This window comes from Manduca sexta, chromosome 8 (genome assembly GCF_014839805.1).
Source record: "Manduca sexta isolate Smith_Timp_Sample1 chromosome 8, JHU_Msex_v1.0, whole genome shotgun sequence".
Classification (NCBI taxonomy): Eukaryota; Metazoa; Arthropoda; class Insecta; order Lepidoptera; family Sphingidae; genus Manduca; species Manduca sexta.
The window spans coordinates 6,831,122-6,854,113 of NC_051122.1; the positions used below are offsets into that span (position 1 = coordinate 6,831,122).

General features: G+C 35.2%; 1 protein-coding gene across 17 annotated transcripts in view; it reads right to left on the bottom strand.

Annotated features, from left to right (window-relative positions):
* The window catches only part of LOC115446513 (casein kinase I), a 43,527-nt gene that overhangs the window by 14,153 nt on the left and 6,382 nt on the right, over nucleotides 1-22,992 (bottom strand). For 16 of the 17 annotated variants that reach the window (XM_037436366.1, XM_037436367.1, XM_037436362.1 and 13 more), the window contains 6 exons: nucleotides 16,448-16,605; nucleotides 9,982-10,092; nucleotides 7,624-7,787; nucleotides 5,484-5,598; nucleotides 1,155-1,274; nucleotides 442-590 (listed from right to left, as the gene is read on the bottom strand). In XM_037436366.1, coding sequence (XP_037292263.1) covers nucleotides 442-590; nucleotides 1,155-1,274; nucleotides 5,484-5,598; nucleotides 7,624-7,787; nucleotides 9,982-10,092; nucleotides 16,448-16,605 — 817 coding nt within the window. The remainder of the gene's footprint in view (nucleotides 1-441; nucleotides 591-1,154; nucleotides 1,275-5,483; nucleotides 5,599-7,623; nucleotides 7,788-9,981; nucleotides 10,093-16,447; nucleotides 16,606-22,992) is intronic. The other variant, XM_037436373.1, reaches the window with a different exon arrangement.

Consider the following 22,992-nt stretch of genomic DNA (forward strand, 5'->3'; position numbering starts at 1 on the left):
ATCCATGGAAATTTTAGTTATGATTACTGTCAACTTAATTTCACCGTCGAAACATTTTAACCAACATAAACATAATGATTTCTTATGTTTACGCGAATATTATAAATTGGAATAAAACTATTTTACGGATTTCATGGCGTCTTATTTTATATTTTAAGTTTCGAAGACTGCAGCCTTCGTGGTCACGGGGTGGACTAAGGTGTTTGTCATCCAAAAAGTCAAAGTTACAATATCTACCTACATTTTACAATTATACAATTTATTTAATCTATCTCTATCTAGATCTACGCCAAATAAGCTCACAGTGTCTTGAAGTCTCGCAGCTAGTCTTTTGTAATCCGATTTATTTGCAGTCTTCGAAATGTCGGGAGAAAATTATAATATAAAAAAAACGTGATAAAATCCGTAAACAAACATATTAGTATGACAGTAATAATATACCTCAATCGGCGTCGCTCGCTTGGTGTCACCAATTTTTTGGTATCTTTCTTTGAGAGTGTCAGCTTTTAAACCCTGCCAGGGTAAGGAACCACGTAAAAAATACATAAACATGTGACCGAGAGCCTCTAGGTCATCGCGTCTTGATTGTTCTGTAATAAGAGAAGAAACAATTAATACATTAATAAACATAACCGTCACACGCATATAAACTGACCAATAAGTACTATTTAGTGTGATCATGTGATTTAAAATATGGCGTTTTCGACGGAATGAAGCTTTGGTTCTAGAAATATTTGCTGGTGGTAGAATATATGTTATATCCGCTCGGATAGCGACCACCATACACAAGCTGTTAAAACACGCCATCATGGTTCACGTAAATGTGTCGCGTTCCGGGATAAGCCTGTGTAAATCCGGTTCTAACAGGCCGGCATAATTGTGTCGACTGCCGAAGGGTAATCATCTCTCGTCATGTCGACATTCTATTCGACCCCACTCGACTTACCATCAGGTGCAGTGGGTTCACTTTGATGTGCACGTACAAAATGTAAAAAAGAAATAAAAATGTTTAGGACTAGATTATCTCAAGATTTCTTTGTCATCGATTTTTTTCAAAATCAAGTTTTACTCGCGGAAAAGATGTACCGCCTGTGGCCAATACGTCTTTTTCTTACAATCCAACTAATAATAAAATAAAAAAAATATTGCGTTACCTTTTCCTAAATGTGTGTTTATTGACATGTATCTCGCAGTCCCCGTGAGTGACTTGTGCTCCCGATATGGGATATGTTTGTTTGTCTCTAAGTCTATATATTCTTTGGCCAAACCAAAATCTGAAACACAATACAATTACTTATAAATTACAATGACATTAATAATCGTATCAACCAGGGGCCTTATTCTCTATCTCGCACGTTATTTTAACCGTGCGTAACAAGCACGTAACACAACGCATCATGTTTAGGACTATAGATATAGATAGATATTTGGCTTACAGAATATCATTCCACGCAAATTTCTCGAAGATAACATGACACGGCCGCGTTACGCGTTTACACTATCATACAGAATAAGGGCCCAGTAGTTAACAGTTTGAATTTAAAAAATCATTTCGCTATAATCGGCGTGAAATTTAGATCGATGTGAAATCTATCTATATGTATACTATCATATAAAGCTAGAGTTTTTGGACGCACTTATCTTAGGAACTAATGGTTCGAATTGAAAAATTATTTTCGTGTTCGATAGCCCATTTATCGAGGAAGGCTATTGGCTATATGTCATCACGCTTTGACCAATAAGAGCGGAGCATCAACGAAAACAGTTGCAAAAATGGGGAATACTAATTTATAAAGCTGAAGAGTTTATTCTTTTGTTGTACGCGCTAATCTCAGGAACTAGCAAACCGATTTTGGAAAATCAGCTACATATCTCCTTAGTCCGATCGGCTACTTTTTATCCTTTCAAAATATTCATTCCGGAAAAACTTTTCAAGCGGGCGGAGCCGCTGGCAAGAGCTAGTACTGAATAAGTATAACGCTTTACGACCGGCAATTTTTTTGTAAGAAAACGCTTTATAATCTCGATGCAACAGGAGCCGATGTAATTTCTCAACTAAAAATAGGTACAATTGACAAATTCCAATTATAGTGATGACATAATGAATCAGCCAAGTAGGCCACGCAACAGTTCACCTGATTATATTCAATAAAAGATAAAACCTTAATTTTAAATACAGATTTTAGCGAATAAATCCTCACTTGGAATTTGATGAGCATTCACACGAATTATAACATAATATGAATCATAATTACGTTGTTAACGTTTAATTTTTAAATCCTTGAAGGTAGTACATAAATCTGATGTTAATAACCGGGGCACAGCTTTACGTCACATCTGCTATCTTTCTAAGTGGACTTATAATAAAATCAGCCCTGTATAATATACTGTCCCACTGCTGCGCATGGGCTTTCTCTACTAAGAGGGTTTAGGCCTTAGTCCCCCACGCTGGCCTAATGCGAATTGGCAAATTTCACATACCCTGTAATTCTTATAGAGAACTTTTCAGTTATGCAGGTTTCCTCAAGATGTTTCCGTTACCCGTTAAAGCAAGCAATAATTCACAAATACACAGATAACTTTAGATAAAATTTGTGGTGCTTAGTGTATGGTTTTGAACCTACGGACATTCGTCTCGGCATTCTGTTCCTATACCAACTAAACTAACACCGCTTAAGTGGGCTTAGTTACAATCATTTGAAGCTTGAAAATAAACCCTAACGTGACAAACGTGCGCATGCGGCTGTTTATTTTATTTATTATAGCAACGTCATCAAGGCATCACAAATTCCCATTATCAGATTTCTAGATAACAAACTGTTTCAACAAATCATTATTCATAAAACGCATGTTTATCAATGCAAACAATTGTGCCCACACTCGCGTACACTTCGTATTACGGAGTCATCTCAACCGCAGACCTCGTTCCACTGAAGATTGAATTACTTCACTATTCTTATATCTTGTTACTTAATCATTGTGACATGTTTCTATTGGACATAATGGAGGTTGATCGTTTGCTTAAACGACAAACAATTTAGATAAACTGCCTGTACGCGTATGTTACACATTTTATTATCAAGGTGGTTTTAGAGAAGCATGAGTTTCCACCTAACGTAATTATAAAGGCCTAGTAAATTATATTTCAAGGCTCTTCACGGATTTATCAACACAACTATAAAAATAAAATATAAACTATATATTAAAATATGAACTATGGTGACGGGCTCGAAGTACAAAATTAAAAAAACTAACTATAATTGCAATAGAACCATGGAAATAAAATAACCACTTCTCAAGAATATAACACGTCTGCAAGCTTTCTTAAATGAATTAATTTCTTTCGCGTAATTAAAATTCAATTATCGTTTGTAAATAGTTGTTAATCCGCTTGCCGCTCGAGTAATTAAGCAATTTGAATTAGTTTATGCAAACGGTACACATTGTAGTTTATTCAACGTATTTTAATATTTCTTATCTATGTATTAAGTATGTTTTTACGATATCTTGCTATTAAATTGGCTTTTAAGGCCCGGTAAATGTTTCAAGTCGGGCATATAATTCATTTTATAACCGCACGTGTGACGTCAAACCTCATTGGGAAACCTAGTGAATATTATGTTCCTCTTCAGAACTAGAGTGGTTAGTACAACGTATATAGTTTCATATAGTTGTAGTCGACGACATTAATTGATATAGTTTGCAAGTTTGATTTATTACCCTAATTAAAAACTAACCGAATGGCGTGTGTGCACGAAAAATAATAACACTCAAATAACCTAAACAAATTAATAACTACTATGTGTACGGCTTCGATAATTGAAGGCAATTAATAAAAAATACATCTAGTTTCAACACCTTAATATCGATTAGTAACCGTTTGCAATACACAGTCACTATCATTCGAAATCGGATAGAAGATGGAGATCTTAAATCCGATTTAGAATGAACCTATCAAAATAAGTTATTTTTAAGCATGTCAAAAAAACTTTATTCTGATTGGTCCACTCTTGAGACAGATCGAAAAAAGTGATTAGGATCGTTTACTAAAAATAGCCTGTAAGTCTTTTTTCAATGGAATAAAAATATCTCACGGTAAATTAGGCTCTTCACAACCTACACGCGGAATGGCAGCTCCTTAAGGATTACGGTTCTAGAAACGTCCATGACTATCAAAAAAGGAACGTCCCACGCATTTCACATCCCATATCATATCGACGGGTCCTACGTATACTAGTACAAGTGAAAAACACAAATTTACAAGATAGCGATTTAAATATTCTACTTTGCATATTTGTCACAGATCAACAGATTTTTTTGAAATTTTGAAATGTTGTGCCTCAGTATATGAGTATCAGTAGTACATTTACTGGTGGTAGGTCTCTCATATGTGAGAGTCTGCCTGGGTTGATACCCCCACAATATGTATTTCTACCGCCAAGCAGCAGTGTGTAGTCACTATTGTGTTCCGGTTTGAAGGACATTGTAGTCAGTGTAACTACTGTACATAAAACTTAACATCTCATGTCACAGGATTGCAAGCACAGTGGAAAACCAAACAATACTTTTTGATTCAAGGTTTTGGATAGTGTTTCTATTATTTATAGGCGGTCGTATCGCTTACCATCAGGCGAACGGCAAGCTCGTCTCGTCTTTCAAAGCAATAAATAAAAAAAATCAAAAACATTTATTTTCATATACATTTTCCCACTAGACCAACTAACCCCTGTATTATGAGGGATATATTTCCAATTACCGCGTGTGATTTTTTGCTAGCCTGTTTGGTAGTGCAGCTGCGGCAAGCCTCAGATAAACGCGGCAGTGTCGTGCAATTATCCGCGAGTTGCCCGAGGCTATGCAGGAACACGTATGTCGGATTTGACGTAAATATATTTTATCTTTTAAAGCGTTATTAAATATGTGGAACGGTTGGGTCGTATAATCTTTTTTACATAAATAAATTCTCAGCTACATTTTGTGGTTTATTTTGGGATATGGTTCAATAACCAGTTTGCTTCTGGTTGCTTAAATGTAATCTAACACCTTTTGTTTCTTAAGACAGTAAGAAACAAAGGGTGTTAGATTTAGTTAGTTAGTGACTTTCCTAGTCACCTAACCGCATACTCTGTATAATTGAACTGTTTGATAACTAAAAATTTATTGAAAAAATATTATAAGTTTAAGGGCCCTTCATAAATTACGTCACACGAATTTAATTTGCGGGACCCCCGCCCACTTATTGTGACGTCACATGTTTTGCACTTTTAGACATCCTCTATTCGCATAACCAAAGTAGAACATATTTTTAAGTTGTTTTGTGTATAATTAATGTTCTGTGTTTTACTACTAAAGATTAAGGACTTATGAGCCGCCCCTCTCCCGGCGCCCTTGTCCTTGTCACATATCACACTTCGTTGACCCCCTCCCGGCTCTTAACATGCGGCGTAATTTATGGATGAACCCTAAAAGTAAATTACACTCACCAATGATGTGGATGATTTTTTCCCTTTTAGTTGCAGTTCTACCTATTAAAAAATTCTCTGGTTTCACATCTCGGTATATGAGATGTCTCGTGTGTACATACTCGATGCGGTGTAACTGAAAAAATATATAATCCATGTTAATTATATGTTAGTAGAGAATATTAGGATTTTATGCTTAGTTTCAGTCTAAGGTATTTGATCTGTGTCCTATGAATAAATTAATCCCTTATCACACCGCCAACGTTCTAACTCCGAGCTGCGACTGAGTAATTTATAAGATGGAACAACCCACAAGCATTTTTGGCCCGACTCGGGATTTGAACCCAGGACCAGGAAGTAGTACTACTGCGCACGCATTACAACTACGCCACCGAGGCCGTCAGTAAGAGAACTATCACATCACGGTACCGTTAATCTACACATAGAATGGGTGCACTAGTTGGGCCTCTGCCTACCCCTTCAGGGTTAAAAGGCGTGGAAAATAAATCATCTACAAGCCGGATTACAGTAGTCCAGCAGGTGACCACGTGAGTAGATTAAACAGACAGGATTAAACGTTTCAATCACACATTGAAGGGGGCGAGTAATAATATAATTAAATAAACTTGTTTATGGTTTCATTGTCGTCGGTGACGTGCAGTTCTGTTTACAGTTGTTGCTGGGAAAATTACAGATTCGTATGCATGTATCAATAACTCGCGTTATGAGTAAATGACTAAACATAGATCGGTAGATACATCGCCTAACATTTTGTCACACTGTGGAATCATGCATCGTAATAAATTTTCAACTTTTGTCATGTTATGTTACTTATTAGCGAGAATAAATTTTGGTGTTACAAAATGTTCCTTATGTATCATAACATACGGTTGTATGTATGATTAAATCTGTTTTTTATCCCAATAATTTGGTATAATCTTTTCTAGTAGTCGGTTTTTAGTTATTACCTTATGACACCATGACGTAGTTAATGTAAATATTTAGACTACCCGCCCCATTTATTCACTGCATCATAATGTGTCCACATCAGTGTGTATTTCAGTCACTGAACATTAGATGCTGCCGAAAAATATTTTCTATAGAAGTGAAAAGGACAACATTATTTTCACCAGTTGCCATCATAAAGGACCCTAACGCGATACAAATTAGGACTGTAAAGGCTTAACTAAGAGAATATTTTAACAATAAACACTGTTACGTCACTGACACTACAGTATAATATTATTACCTATCGCTTTACAGTGATTCAGTTTAAAAATAAACACGTCTGTTTGCATCTACGTTGAAGGATATTCGCGTGACAGTAAACCGGATATGGACAGTAAAAAACAGAGTGCGTACATAAAGCTGTGATTTTTAAATAATTTAACACGTTGGCCCAATATGAGGCAAGGTAAAAACACCCCTGGCGACAAAGTGTAGTAAGTGCAAAAATAACAAAAACCGACTACAATTTTAACATCTTTATACAAACTACTAATAGTTCAACGACGAAACACGAAAACTATGGTAATAGCGTATTAGCATAATAATCGTCTGGGGGTTTTGTAACATTCGCCAAGGTTGCAAGGGTTGCCATATGGCATCCAGCTGGTGTCAATCGTGAAAATTATTGTTCATCAACACGTTTCTTCACGCTGTCTCTGCCACACACCGCCGCGTGGTATAATAACTCGGTGACGGGACAGTTGCGTGATATGATTTTTGGCGTACATTTAATTTTAACTTCAGTTTCCAGCCTAAGTAACTGTACGGTTAATTTTGCAAAACAATAATTTATATACGGAGATTACTGAAATTAATATTTTTAATACTGGTTTTACATTCATATAGGTTGTTACATTTAATAAATGAAATAGAGACGATCTTAGCCAGAAGCCAGACAAGGATCTTAATAATACATCAAATATCAATAACCCAGAGTAACGTCTCCCTACAAGCCCGACCTTGAGAAAGGTCATTGTTCCATCTATCGCAGCGCTTCAGAGCTTTCGATACGTCAATGCGAAAAATTTAAACGTCACCCACTGTCGCCTTGTCCCACCTTACTATTTACACAAATTCTACGGGATTTCTTCAATTGCTAGCCATACAAAAAAATACGCTATTTAATATAAGATAATTTTAGCTAAATACTCACCAACTGCATAGCGATCATTAACACAGTCTTTAGAGAGAACCGACGTCCGCACAGATCGAATAAATCCTCCAACGATGGTCCTAGTAACTCCATCACCAGTGCATTGTATTTACCGCACGGGCCGAAATAGTACACTTCGGGTATTCCCTCCGCTGTCGACGGCGCTGAAGGAGTCACGGGACAAAGGTAGGAGGAGAGAGGACAACAAACATATAGTTTTAGTACTCACATTTGTATAGCATTGCTCTCGCGCGCACCTGTACGACACAACACAGTACCCGATAGCGAACGGTACGCGAGAGCATTGCACAAAAACAATTGAAAAAAAAATATACGACGCTTTAACATGCGGACCTCAACAACGGCCATGACCACGCTGTTCGAACCCTCGTGAAAACGATTTAGCTTCGAATATCGGTTACGGTGTTGTGTCAATGTGACGACCTAGCTACCGGAGTAAGGGCTCGTCCATATAGTGCTCTGCTATGGTACAATTATATTATGCGAGCGGAGCTCTACATAACAACCCTATAAAACGTTCGCATGCACTTACAAGTTGCATAGCAATCATAAGGACAGTCTTGAGTCTGAACCTTCGTCCGCAATGCACGAAGAGATCTTCAAGCGAGGGCCCTAACAACTCCATGACCATGGCGTTGTATCGGCCGCCACATGTTCCCAAGTAGTACACTTTTGGTACGCCCTCTAAGGAAACTTTATTGTGAATATCTATCTTATTAAGATTATTGCAGTTTCTTTGCGAATTAACTAAAGCAGAATCAGCATTGAATATTGATCTAATTCCGTCGAGTTTTGAAATACCTATTTTCTCTCTTTGAAGAATATACTAACAGGAAATGTTATTAAAAGATAACTGTTAGGTATTAACTATTAACATTCACTAGAAATTGTGAATGACTTGTCAGATCGGTATAAATACATTTTAATAGTTGGAGAACGTACTCTTGTGGCAAATGTAAAGCATCGCCAAATTACATTCTACTTTAATACTTTCCTAACTTCTCTTTTTATGTGACTATAAACGGCAAAATCTTAAAGATTCATTGCTCGACTTGGTGAAGCAAATTTTTACATACTTCGTAAGTGTAAAAATTCCAAACACGTAACATTGGGTAATTCCTTTGAAACAGTAAGGAATAAATCTTTAACATTTTGTACAGCTATATGCATACAAAGAGACCTTACGGACGGAAGATAGTTCCCGTTCCGAGTAAATAACGAATACGATAATAACTCTTGTACGAAACTTTTAAACAGAATGAAGACGATACAAATAAAGCAAACGCTTTAAACATTGCGCGCATTAATAATTAGGTATGAAATCATACGCGGACAGATGTGGCCACCAGATTTGTATGAAATTTATGACTAGTTTATGTGAGCATCTCAAACGGACAAATGGTCGTTATTTAAAAGCATAATTTTTTTTTTACACATCTGCTATTGCGACTGAATAGATTTTTTATCAATAATATCGCATATCCACAACGCCGTTTGATACAGCGCGATGAAAAGAATACTAACTCCGATCGTATATTTACCGATACAATCTAGAAACCTAACCGTTCATCTTCATTAGTTCGGTTTCATTAGTTTCCGAGATAAATCCGTACGTCCAGACACATTTTTTTACCTACAATCCGGTTGCGAAAGATGCAAACACAAAATCATATTTAGATACATCAATTCGCTTTTATCTCTGATATATTGAAAGTATTACTTCGTTATCTGTGATTTGTCTTATTTTCCTTATGAAGGTCTTTTCACAAAGATCTCACTCTTCATTATATTACAGAGGGTGACCAATCGAATTAGCGGAAGCCTTGGCGCACACCACGCCGCTCGTATGACCGTATACCTTTAATTTGATCATTCACAAAGCTCATAAAACTAAGGCCGCGAACGGTACTTACAATTTCCGTAACATCACCTCGTTTCGAACGTACATGATTCAGCGGACTTTAGGCTGATCAATTTTAAAAAGTCATTATCGTGTTCGCCATGGGGAGAGGCGGCGGGCTGAACAGTCGCCCGGTGATTCATAAAGGAAATTTCATACAATCGATCTTAGGAACAACCCAGACGACTGATTTTAATCGGTCACCGACTTTATTCGGTAACGAGAAGTGACCGCTAGTCTACCGATTAATCGCATATGTTATAGCACCTGTTAATTCATTTTGCTTGTGCTATCCGATCCATGATCTATTGGTGATAGATAGATCTCTTCCATCTATCTATGATCAATTAAATGAATTAATTCCTTGAAGTATAGGATTAAAACTAGTAGTCTGCGTTGTAACGTAGGGTGTACCCTAAAATCATCTAATAACTTACCATGCGTTCCTAGTAACTTGTAAAATCGGTATTCTAGATGCAGTTGCGGAGCCTTTGACTTCATCGGCTCCATCTTAATCGCTACATGTTCATTGTTGTAGAGATTTTTCCCTGCAATTAACAAAAATATATTAATTATTACATTATTAAAACTAACGTTTGAATGACGTATCTTTTGTAGATAATTGCGACAAATTAACTAGTTGTTTATTATAATTAAATACCGATTATATCACACGTTTAAAATATAATTATGACTCACACAGAAATTCGGAATTCTTTCGATTACCGCATCGACTTTGACGTTAGGCCTTAGTCGATACATAATATATCGCATACGGCCATTTCGTGAAAGGACAGCTTTATTTTCTGAAACACTACTTTGGACATTACTTATTGTGTTTCGTCGTATTGTTAACGGAAAGGTAGTGAGAAAATCTGCACGTCATTGAACTAAAATTTCATAAAGTTGCGTAAATTGTTCCCGACGCGGCGCGTATCAAGCCCTGTCTGGTCTGGGAAAAACGAAACGTGGCAAAATTTCGATGCCTTCGATAGATAACAGATACAACAATGAAAATTCTAGAAAACACATGTACACGACACACGTACGAGTTGCTTTTAGATGAATCCTGCAGCGATAAAGGTAGTGTATTGAACTCAAACTGAAGACGAACAATGAGAATTGATATAACGACAAAAAGCTGCACGTTGTTAACAACCAGCGAAGAAAGTTCATGAGAAAATTACAAGTTCATTTTTAGGAACACTATCCTTTGACGCAAACATTAAAATATGTACGAAATTTTTAGATAACGGAATAAATCCAATATCGGATTCCTTAGCAGTAATAGTAAAGCGAACGGCTGACGAAATGTGAATCATTAGCCTTTGATAAAAACACTTATCGGTACAAGTTAATATTCAAGAGTCACTATTGCCGCCGATGTCACAATCAACAACGACAATATATCAACAGTTATCGATCACAATAAAGATCGTCATCTAGCCGTATCTACAAAGAATTAGATCTGCACAATCAATAACTTATCGCGGTACAGCAGGTAAATAAAGTAGAACAGTGGCGCGGTCACGCGTTCACATACTCCACCGCATTTCAATATGTATGAATGAATTACTGAGGCGACTGTCCGAGTTCTTTTTTTAGTTTATATTTTACTTTTACTGTAGAATTGTGAAACGTTAATTGCTACTTATAGTTTCAACAATGTTGTTGGCGGAATTTCGTTGTGCGGGAATCGAATTTTTAAAACAATGGTAGTGATATAAGGTTTGTATTTTTTTTAATCATAATTTCCATAACGTTTAGAAATGGCAGTGTAAACTAAAAACAAAGCGGACGCGGTATAATCTTATGACTAATTAATTGCGTCTTACGACTCATTTTCATTTGGTAGTGTATAAATAACCACATTTATACGAGTTATTTCGCGTGGGCTAACTAAATTAGGTCCTGAAGTTCGTCGAGCTCTATTCTAGACATTCAATAATCACATTAAAATCTAAGCTAACGAAATGAAAAATAAACTGTCGTAATAAATTACTACTTATAGACAACTGTACAATAGTGAAAGCGTTTACGAAATTCTTTCAAACGTTTTTATGCGACTCTAGTTAATTCTAAGAGTGTTTAGCCACGGACCTTGACAGAGATCGCCTACTTTCCGCTGTCATTTCGGTCAGAAATTGCGTTCACATTTGTAGCCACGTGAGCTTTACACACATTTCCTCGTGTAGATTTTATCTATGTATTCGTAATATGATTTTTTTTAAATACATGATAGCTAATCTATTGATTAATTCCTCTTTCCGAAATTTACTGATACACACGAGTAACCGGATGTTGCGTCGAAATTCAATGAAATAGCAAATATTTGTGGCAAAGCTTTATCTCACTGTACAACAATTTAAACTTATGCATTTCCAATATGCAAATTTACCGATAACATAATATATATTTTTTTACTTATAAAAAAATTGCAAAGCTATGCTTAGTTAAAACACAAATTTACTCGATTAGCTGTAAGTCAAAACCCACTATCTTGCCTCTTAATAAGGTTTAAACTAGGAAACCGGTGATGTTTTTGACAGCTATTTAAGCAATTCTTAACCACCTCTTAACGCTAAAATAAGTTCATAAGTAAGACTGATAATTATCTCTATAAGACATATCTCATTAACGATTTTTATAAATATCAACTCAGTGGCTAGGGAACTCAATTTAAAGACAACAGGACATAAGTTAATGACGCGGAAGAAGGTATCAGTACTAATCACGACTATCGTAACACTCATTACGGGAAACATCCAAAGGGTAAGCAATTAAAGAACCCACGCAGTCAATTACAAAGGCCAGACAGTCAGTTCAAATGACTCCATTATTTATAGACCAAGTTAAAATAAATACATTTAGTTTTTTTTTAATTCGTCCCACTGTTAAGAGGCAGATGAGGATTCCCGTGTTGGAATTAACAAGGAAATACACTGGGTCTGAAGTCTGAATCGAAATTTCCAATTTGAGTTTTGGAAATGCAGAATAACAATAATTATCAAAAGATTCATAAACCAATTTAAGTCATATGCGATTCTTAAATACGCTTTGCTTACAAAACAATCAACCAGTTCTCTAACAATGTCAAGTGTTTAGGACTAAAGTGTAAGGAAACTACGGGAACAGCCGAGATTTGATGTCTATAACAGCTTCCTGTGTAGTTAACCTACTCTCAGAAACTGTAGCTTCATTCACTATCCTTAAGGCGCGTTCCCATTCTTTATAACCTACTCTGCGTTTTATTTTCTAAAACAGGCAATTTTATAAATAGCTACATATTACTAGTGTATTATAGCGTTCCTTCCATTCTATTAAGCATCGGCTTTCATCATCCATTACATACATTCTATTCATAATCCAATAGATTATGGATTTGATCATGCAAATCGGAACGTGCCTAGTCACATTTCTCGGCACTTATCTTGGATTTGAACTATTGGTCAAATTAGGTTCGCGTTATTAAGCGTAGTACTGCACTGTCCGTACTATTGTACGATCATGAAAAAAACATTTTCCAAATACGTGCAGGATCAGAAAGTAATGTGTATACTGACTTAATCACCTCACGCACGTGTCCGCAATAATGTTATTTTCAGTGACGCGAAGTTGAATCCAATTCTCATCCACACGCAGCCATATAATGTCCGAGACTATACGTATTCAAAAAGAACTCTTATCACTAACACAATACAGCACACCAATGTTTACGACCTACAAAATGTTTGAAAACAAATGGTTTTCAACGATTTCATGATAATGTAATGCGACGATTCTGCCAGCGGTGTGTGAACATTGCCTATTTTGAACGGGTTGTCCTGAAAAATGTCGGCAAAAGAATGAGTCATAAGTACATATCTTTATTATGAGTTGTTCTTTTGTTACCCACTTTTACCTGCGGACTGTGTGTACAATATTTAAAATTTATAGACTTCGAGAGAATTGAGGTCATACAAACTTACTTATGCTATTGCAATATTATTATACGTGAATGCATTTCAATATGTTCTATCTGCAATATGGTATTTACTTTTATATTGTAACTTATTTGCTAGCTTCAAAGTCCAGATTAGAAAATATAAGTAATAATTGTATATACCTACTGTGCCACTATGTACTTTTACACACCAGCCTCGTCTATAACTAGGAGTATCAGATAGTAAGTTCCAAAGTGGCTAATGGGTCGTCTGCCAACCTTATGCTATGTTTAAAAAAAACACTCCTAAAAAACAAGTTCATAAATTTCTTTCTTAGCGAAAATGTACAGCATTTATAGATCTTAAGCACCTAAAGGCAAAATTTTCAGCTCCTGATATTTCCGCAATTGCATTGAAATTAGCTGCGGTGCTTCGCGCAGCTACGGCGCTGCTCTCTGCGGCTAACTTAATTTCACCCTTAGTCAGTAAGTGAGTGGTATTCCGCTTTTATACACATATATACGATATGTTATATAATGTCAAAACCTCTTACGTTGATCGAAGATACTTCTAAGTTAATATGAATAACCTCCCTCCTTTGAAGTCGTTTAAAAAGAACAATTAGGATAATACTGGGGCAGTTGGTTACAAAAGTGTGCCGCATGGTTGACATCTAGAACATAGCTGTCATACATTTAAATTACGGCTTTCATAAAACTCTTAATTGAATCACTTCATAAGCCTGCATACTTATTGCGGAAAGGTTCTGGAATGGGGAGCGTGCACCGGAAGAAGGTGTGCGCCACGGCCCCTAGATGAACTGGCGACCTGGCGAAGGTCGCGGATAGTTGCATAAAACATTGTTTAGGTCTTATGCGAATATTGTGGCTTATAGCGGATTAATTTCAAACAAATATAGAATCAAGGCCAATGGAAACGGCAGAAAAATTGATCCTAATGAATTGAGAGAGAACATTTCGAGATTGCCAAAACTATAAAAGCAATATTTGATAACGACTTCGACTTCGATCATAGCTATAAAAGCTGTTTCCGCAAACAACCATAATACCGACGTCGTTTGCAGCTTTAATCCATTTTATCACACGATTCATTAATTCGCTTTAGCACTCACGAATGTATAACAAACATCGAATGAATCGTGCCATATCCCTCGGGAATCAAACTCTATTCCGGAATGAGATCTCTAAACGTCTCTCGGTCAGGACGAAATTACCACCTTCTGATGTGATTGTGTGTGTGGGAGTCATTCGGGAAAATTCAAATTATAATTAGATTTCATACGATCAATATGCACGCCGCTAGTTCAAAGGATTAGAGTGACATCTAATGCCTAGTCACGTTGTAAAGATAAGTCTGTCAGACGTTTAAGGCATTGGCAACAGAGTTTAAAATAGAACATCTCATTTAATATAATTATAGTAGAGTGACTACTAGGCATTCCTTATAACAGTAAATTTGTTTTCAATGTAAATCCACGATTCCCATTTCGATGAAAATTGATTCATTGTAAACTTTTTATCTGTTTACTCAACCAATAGCGTCCGAGAAGAAAATGATGCATTCAAAACATGTTGGTCTATTTGACGAAAACAAATTACTAAATCTGTGATAAGTAGTGCCCAATTTAGATAGTTGACACGTAATTCGAAATAATAGATTGAATCAGCATGGATGAAGGCATATTGATTACACTTGACGTAAATGTACCAAAACGTGCCTTTGCTAATGACGATACCACTTTGTGTTTTTTCTATGAAAACAAACGTAAAAATACGTCTCGTCCGTGAAACGCAGATGTAAAGTATCCACATGAATCTAAAAACTTTTTCACAAAAGAAGCGAACGTATTACTAAAAGAAACTTCGAATTCCCGAGTACGTGAAATAATAAACAATGTTTACATTATGTTGATTTGGAATATATGACGAGTGTGTTAATGGTACAGATCCTGGCGCGCGCACTGGCCACAACTTGACTGGTTATTATTATCTACGAATATTTCGGAATACGTGAGCAAGGTTGTCGAAACGCATTGTTATTGGTCGGATACGCCATTGCGTCTAAGTTCAATGACTAAGGAAACAACAAAACCGCGCTCAAACGCGCCATGAAGATTATCGAACGTAATTTATCTTCACTAAAGGTGACAACGGAAGGAAAAGCGCCAAATTCTAAGGCTACATTAAACACAATCATGAATGTTTAATATTTTTAATCGCTTTTTTAACGCATCTTGGTCTTGATCTTGCGGATAATATAATGAACGATGAGAAAGTTCTTTTGAAAGTTAGCACGTTCTGTGTACTATCCGACAAAAAAGACTATGCTATGCACATGTGTGAATACTTGTTACCAACAGATTACACACGCCATAAGTTTGTGAATCGCGAGAACTCTGACGTAAAACAAGCCTACAACACGACTTTTAATTTTTACTCTATACAAACAGCTAATAGAGTTAGCTACCAGAAGCGTAGCATACCATTTTATAGGGTTATGTAGCAGAGCATAATAAAACGAAAACACAATTAAAGCTGAGTTAATTATAATTTAACGTAGTGTAGCGTGTAAAGCAGTTCAGAAATTGTTAAAGTTTTGATAATATCTTCAAATTTATTTTCCCTAGTTTCAGGTAGATACCACTCGTATATTGAGCTAGAATGTAAAGTGCATCGGGGAATTTCATAAACTCCCCTTTAAGTATTAATACAGAACAATTTACCTAACCTTTCAACATTGAACGTTTCAACCTTCACTATTGAATGTTTGTCTCTCCTTTTATATTCAACTGTAGATGGTAAGTGACAAGATGTATAAAACAGATAATACGCTGTTATAGCACCAAATAAATAAGGTCGCTAATGAATTGTTTAAAATTCATCCAAGACATCAGGATAAGCCATGAAGGATGCACACAATCGTAGCCAGACGTCAGCTGCGAACATTAAGGAAAACTTACCCAGTCTGAGTTCACCAAAGTTGCCGCAACCGATCTTCTTGCCGACCCTGAAGTTGGGGCCGACCATAAGGACGCCCGAAGACGAGGTGACCGAATGCCTGGACGTGTGCATCGCGCTGCTGCCGCCCACGCCGCGCCCGCCCACCGCGCCGGTCGCGCTGCAAGTGTACACGCACCTTTACACGCCGTTTACATACAACATTCTGCATTTGAAGATGCTTTATGTTCAAGATTTATGCAACATAGAACTGATAAACACCCAAAACACTTAAAGATGTAAATCCAGAAGCAAATGATGGCATTGGTGTTTGCTAGCGCACTTTGTACGTTCTTAAGCTTGTAATCTAAGTTAATATTTACATATTAAGTGAATTGAGATGTTGCTTGAAGATAGGGGCTATTATCTGCAAATCTGCCATTTTCGTTTGCTATCTGTCTTCATAATGATATATGACTTTGCTACATCCAAAAATGGCTACAAAAATGATTTATTTTTAAAGATTTCACTAATTTAGAGTAACATGTTCAGAATTACTCTGTTAACTAAAGTCCAATGTTTACGAAGGCTTAATTGAAAAAGTATAAGATCGAAAGTGTGTAACACTGTGTAGTGTAGTATACGATATTGCACAAAGTGTAGATTGGAAATGATAAATATTATTATCGGCTTACGTAATGAGGGGAACTACCCCGATGTACCGGTCTAAAATTATAAAACGTAGGGATGGTTGAATATAAAATACGCCAATAATAGTACACTTAATTCTTTACGTAAATGATACGATTCACGAATAATGTTGACTTATAAATACATTTCACCTGCTTTCACCTTTGGTAATAAAGCACGTGTATGCACGTGTATGAATGTATAATTAAAATAATTCATTTGGAGATCTTATTAAAATTATTTTTTTTTAAATCTCTTTAATACTTCTTTCTTTATAATTTTTATATTTATCATAATATAGTGAGACTGGTGTCTACCTGGACTAGACTCGATTTTTGCAGGAGGTTTAGGATAACCTAATATTATAATACTAAGTTTCTTGCGGCTTCGCTCACTTGAAAAGCCTTTCCCATAGAAAAGCCGTCCCTAAATCACTGCAGCAATTCACAGCGCACCTATAAGACACCAGCGCCTACTATTTAAAAAATCAATTTATTCCCATGAGAACAAATTACCAGGAATAAAAGCAACCTATCTTTTAACTCAGGTCATGCTCTACCTGTGTGCTAAATTTGATCCAAATCCGTTCAGCTATTTCTGCATTTACTTCTAACAAACATCCGAACATTTTGACATTTACAAGATTAGTAAGAGAAAGATTAGTACATGCTTTAATATTTCATCAGTCGACACGATCTGGATCCTACTCCATTAACCATCAGATCCAGTTTAGTGTGCCCGTATTAAAAAAAAAACCTTTCTCCACGGCAATGTTTAATTGCAGATCAAACATTATGATCTATTGCGTTTCAGTATTGATCATTAAAAGTGATTAGTGACGTTGATAATAAACCTGATTGCAACTACGTAACAAGCTCCAATGTAAACGTATAAAGTTATTAAACTCTTCAGTACTTTATAGATAGAAATTAACACCTGCGACTAAGTTTTATTTAGGTCTTCGAGGCGCCAGAGCGCCACCTACTTTTGGGATCAATGTAGCGTGCAATGTTTGTAAACATAACCTCTTACAAAGTTAGACGTTAATGCAAACAAGACATTTTATTTCCCGTAGCTCGCCTACTTGAGATTTAACTTCTGAATAGTGTATTATTAAGAGTTCCAACTAATACAGAGTTGTTTACACGCGATTGCTCTCAAAAAGATGCTTTGTAATGTTTCTTGAGAAATAAATACATATTATTACAGACGCGACTTAAGTCCGATTAGTTAAGTTTGACATAAGAAATTTGCTACATTAATAACTCGAAGGTTTCTTGCAAATACTACAGAAAAATCTTATCCATACGATTTCTACTTCCGAGGCGTAAACGAATGCGTTTCAAAAACAACGTCGGACGCAAATCCGGATTCATAAGAAATTAAATTCAATGACATGCAGAATTACATCCTGTTATATGCCATGCCGTTAGCACTGGTAACGTCACTGAGTATATATTATATCATAATATAATTTGTTTTTTTAAAGTCTGTGGGAAACAGCCTACTTTTAACTTGCCTAGGGTGTTCGCTGGAGCAGAATAGAACCTCCCTCATTTGTACGACCGGCACAGGTAATGAGCCTCCCCCATTGTGGATCCTGCCGGCTATGCCTTCGGGGATAATGTAGATTCTGAGCTTACCTGCCCTACCTATCCTACGTACAGTTGGATCGCATCGCAGCCCGGTTTTGCAGGGGAAACTTAAAACTGTATTAATAGAGCAAAAGGTTTTACAGTAAGTTGACCTCTTTCCGATCTACTTCTAATGCCAAGTCAATTATTTTTTAAAACGGTTCATGGCGCTCTTAGGTTTCAAATCAATACGCAAACCAGGCCGAAACCTAAGCGTAAATTATGTATAGATCGTAATACTACGGCCCTAATTTATACAGTACATCAAAAGTTTTTTCACGGCTCCAACGCCCTGATATTGATTAGAAATTGATTCATAATTAAGTCAGCAATTTACTTATTCAATCACGGTAATTTATTCATAACAGGGGTGAAATTGGTTCCTCTTCATCATTAAGTTAACTCGTTTCAAGAGAAAGTCAGCCGGTCGATTGATAAAAACTGTTTCTTGCGAACTTTACGTGTGTTTGTTACGTCACGCATTGTTTTTGCTGATAAAAATCAAACTCGAGCGTGAGCAACACAGTGTTTCTTTTCGGTCGACACGGCAGTCGCCACTGACCAATGTCAGCCAATTTGGGGTTGTGATACGTGATGTATTTGATATCTACATGGACGATTATAAGAGAATTGCCATTGTTTGTACTCTGATTATGGTATAATCACGATATAGACAGTATTATTTACGCCATGAATCGGCTGACTTGACAAATTTAATACTCGATAAGTGTCATTATCTCACAAAAAAGCAAACGGGTGGCATATTAATCTTGTAGTTTTTTTGGCCATAAAGATTCGCGGTAGACCAAAAGATCACCCCAAATTCTTATTACTTTAATTAGAGATTAACAAAGTGACTACGATTACTAGAGATGACCCAGTTTCCTAGTTTTCCAACCTCTGCTTATAAAGAAAAATAAAATACCCATAACATTTTCCATGCAACTAAAACGAGTAATGTGCAGAAGCGCATGTATAATAAAATTAAACTTCCATAATTAGGTGAATGAATTCGTAACAGAGGTAACTTTCTTTAAATACAATGAATTTGCGTTACTTGTGACAATTTTAAAAGCATTTCTTAAAACATCTACCTACTTAAGTTTAGAATATAATTATTCTATCAGAGGTGACAAGAAACCAGCTAGTTTTTTGTTACTGAACTTGACCTAATTTTTTAAACAACGTTCTGCTATCGTGCATTTATTTCAATATGCTACGAATTATTTATAATCTCGTAGATTATAAACTAGCTCTGACAAAATATCTGTTTAAAAAAATACAAAAGTACATACACGCACTCACAACAAGAACATTGTAGATTGTATTGAAATATCAATACATTCCTGTTACGCCATGCGAAATACATCGATTGTAAATAAAAATATTTTTTCAATAAAATATCTTCACGGTTTGAACTAGAATCTTTTGTGTCAGAAACCTAAATAGACATCGTCGAGGAGCAGGCGATATCAATTGAGATTATCTGTATGTTGCATCTACACTGTACACTACACAGCCATTTTCAATAGACCGTGAAAGTATATCGGCAAAATGCAAATGAACCGCTTATAATTTTAAACTGCAAATTACGAGTGTATAACTTAATTTTTTTTTTGCTTAACATCATATTTATAAATACATAGTGGGTATATTTCATTGATATAAGAATATGGGAAAAGAATGGTATATTTTCGATAATGATTAGGGATTTATTTTATAAAACAATATTTTTCTTATGCATAAAAGTTACATATTAGTTGAACTCGGTCAATTTAAGAAGTAGTTTTGACCCAAATAGAACAAACAAGAAACTCATGTTGCAAATTTCGTTGAATTATAATGAAAACGGGCTTATGACGCTAAAATTACGATAAATCAACTAATTAAATATATGAATGAAAAATTCACGAATCGAATTATGTTATGAGTGTGTTGTGTGGTGACTGCAAAACACAAAACTTTTGTTTGAAAAATATATTTGAGTCTATTTTAAAAAATCAGTATCTGTTTTATCAAAATATAGAGAATCAGCCTTTACTGCTTAAATTAGCAACTTTGGTACTGTGATGTTTATCATAATATGAAAACGATCATCTGGCGCAGATTGGATTTGTGGCCCACATGACCAATAGGTTCACCCCCCTCACATGGTGGGATGGAAAAAGCACTAACAATTAATAAATGGGTGTAGTAGATATAATGCTGCCTAATCCTAAAGGGAAACAATTTCTTAGTTTGTTTTATTATGGTGTATGCAGTAAACATAAAAGTCTCTGCAGAATGATAATGCCCTGTTCTTTGCGAAGCTACTAATTTACTACATTAACAATTCCCTCTCAATACTGCTAATGAAATTTGAATTAATCATTTACATACACAAATACATAAGCTACAGATTTTTTAACATGTTTTGCTTCCAACAATTTACCATTTATGTATACAAAATTAAATATACAACACAACATTTGCTCAAGTAATAAAGTATTATTAAGCTTTAGACCTAAAACTAATAGATTTTATTGTCAATCATAATCACTTATTTATAAACGTAATTCTTTCCTATTTATATGGACAGGTAAAATATAATATACCACCAGTTTCCACAGGCTTTGCACACCTATCACTTATCCAATTATCAATTGTGAATAGATAGCTTATTCCGTTTAACTGATATTAATTTAATAGATAACTATATGTGTCAATATATGTACAATATAAAGGAAGTAGCTTATCACTTGGAACTAAACATACACAAGTAACGAATTAAAGGTGTTTTGTTTTTCATTCAACCAATTGTGTTAAAATATCAAATATCAATATTATTATATTTTACTCTCAACTACCTTGTACTGGCGGCATCGCCCGCGTTTTCTGAGATTAAAGGCCAGCTATATATTTTCCCAGGATAAAAAGGAGGCCTATGTCCTTTCCAGCCACAAACCATCTTCATACTAGATTTTATCAAAATATGTTTGATAGTTTACTTTTAGTAATTTATTGCATTCAGGCAGACAGATGCGATGGGAACTTATTTTTATAATATGTAAGCAAGAATAAAGCCTATAGCCTATCTATCTATCTATCTATCTAAATATTAACTAAAACAACCTATTATGATTTTTATTTGATTTACTAACAGGAAGCTATATTATTCCATTAATTCTTTCTATCCTGGGAATGGACTTTCCATGGGTAAACCAGTCCTTCAACACTATATCAACCCCAATTTGATTACCATCAGGCACATGGGATCACTTTGTTCTGGCCCTAAAAAAACTTAAATCATGCTTAAGCAGAAAAGCTGCTAGTTTGACTCATCTATTAGGAAAATTTCATTAATTTGGGACTATAAACTATATGGTTTACTACTTATAGATGGTTAAACTTGGGTGCCTTAGGTACACACATCATACTTCTGATATAATTTATTGAGGATATGTAGATGTATGTTTAGGTGTAATAATACTTGTAATAAGCACCTATTAAGTACAAAATTTGCCTTAATTTATATTGTATGAGCAATTTGTTATAAATAATATTAGCAAATTAGTTTATCAACCATTTCATAAGTTTGTATGCAATAAATTCCTAATTATACAACAATGAATTAAATACACTTTCAGAATCCAACAAAGTAAAATTTGATGTAAAATGTAATTTATAAATTAACCTTTTTTCTAGTGAACTATTTAATACATGCAGTCATAATAAAAGAGTAATATATCTTACAAATATAGATATATATATAAATGTTTACTAATCATAATATAATCTATATCTTTGTTGTTTTACAATATATTTGTGACTCTCAGGCTGCTTATATTCACTTGAAAAAATAATAACATAACTGAACAAAAATACTTGTTTGAATAATATAATTAAAAACTATATGTAATGCTTTAAAAAAATATATAAATTAAAATATGTCAAGATTATTGAAAATTAAGTATGCATAAGCAGCTCAAAATGTGCACAAACTGTAGTGAATCATACAGACCGTTATTGGCATTGAGTCTAAAAGTGAAAGTTACAATGCGCCACCAACCAAAAGCATGGAACTGGACAATTATCTAGCAACACCCAAACAATGCGTATTAAGCTTGTATTTTTCAGTGGAAATATACATTTTATACAGTAACAATAACAATTTTAATGTTACAAGATTAGAAAGTTGTTCATGACAAAGGTATTTTATGAAAACTAGTTATTATAACATGTGTTCATGCGTTGTAACATAATTA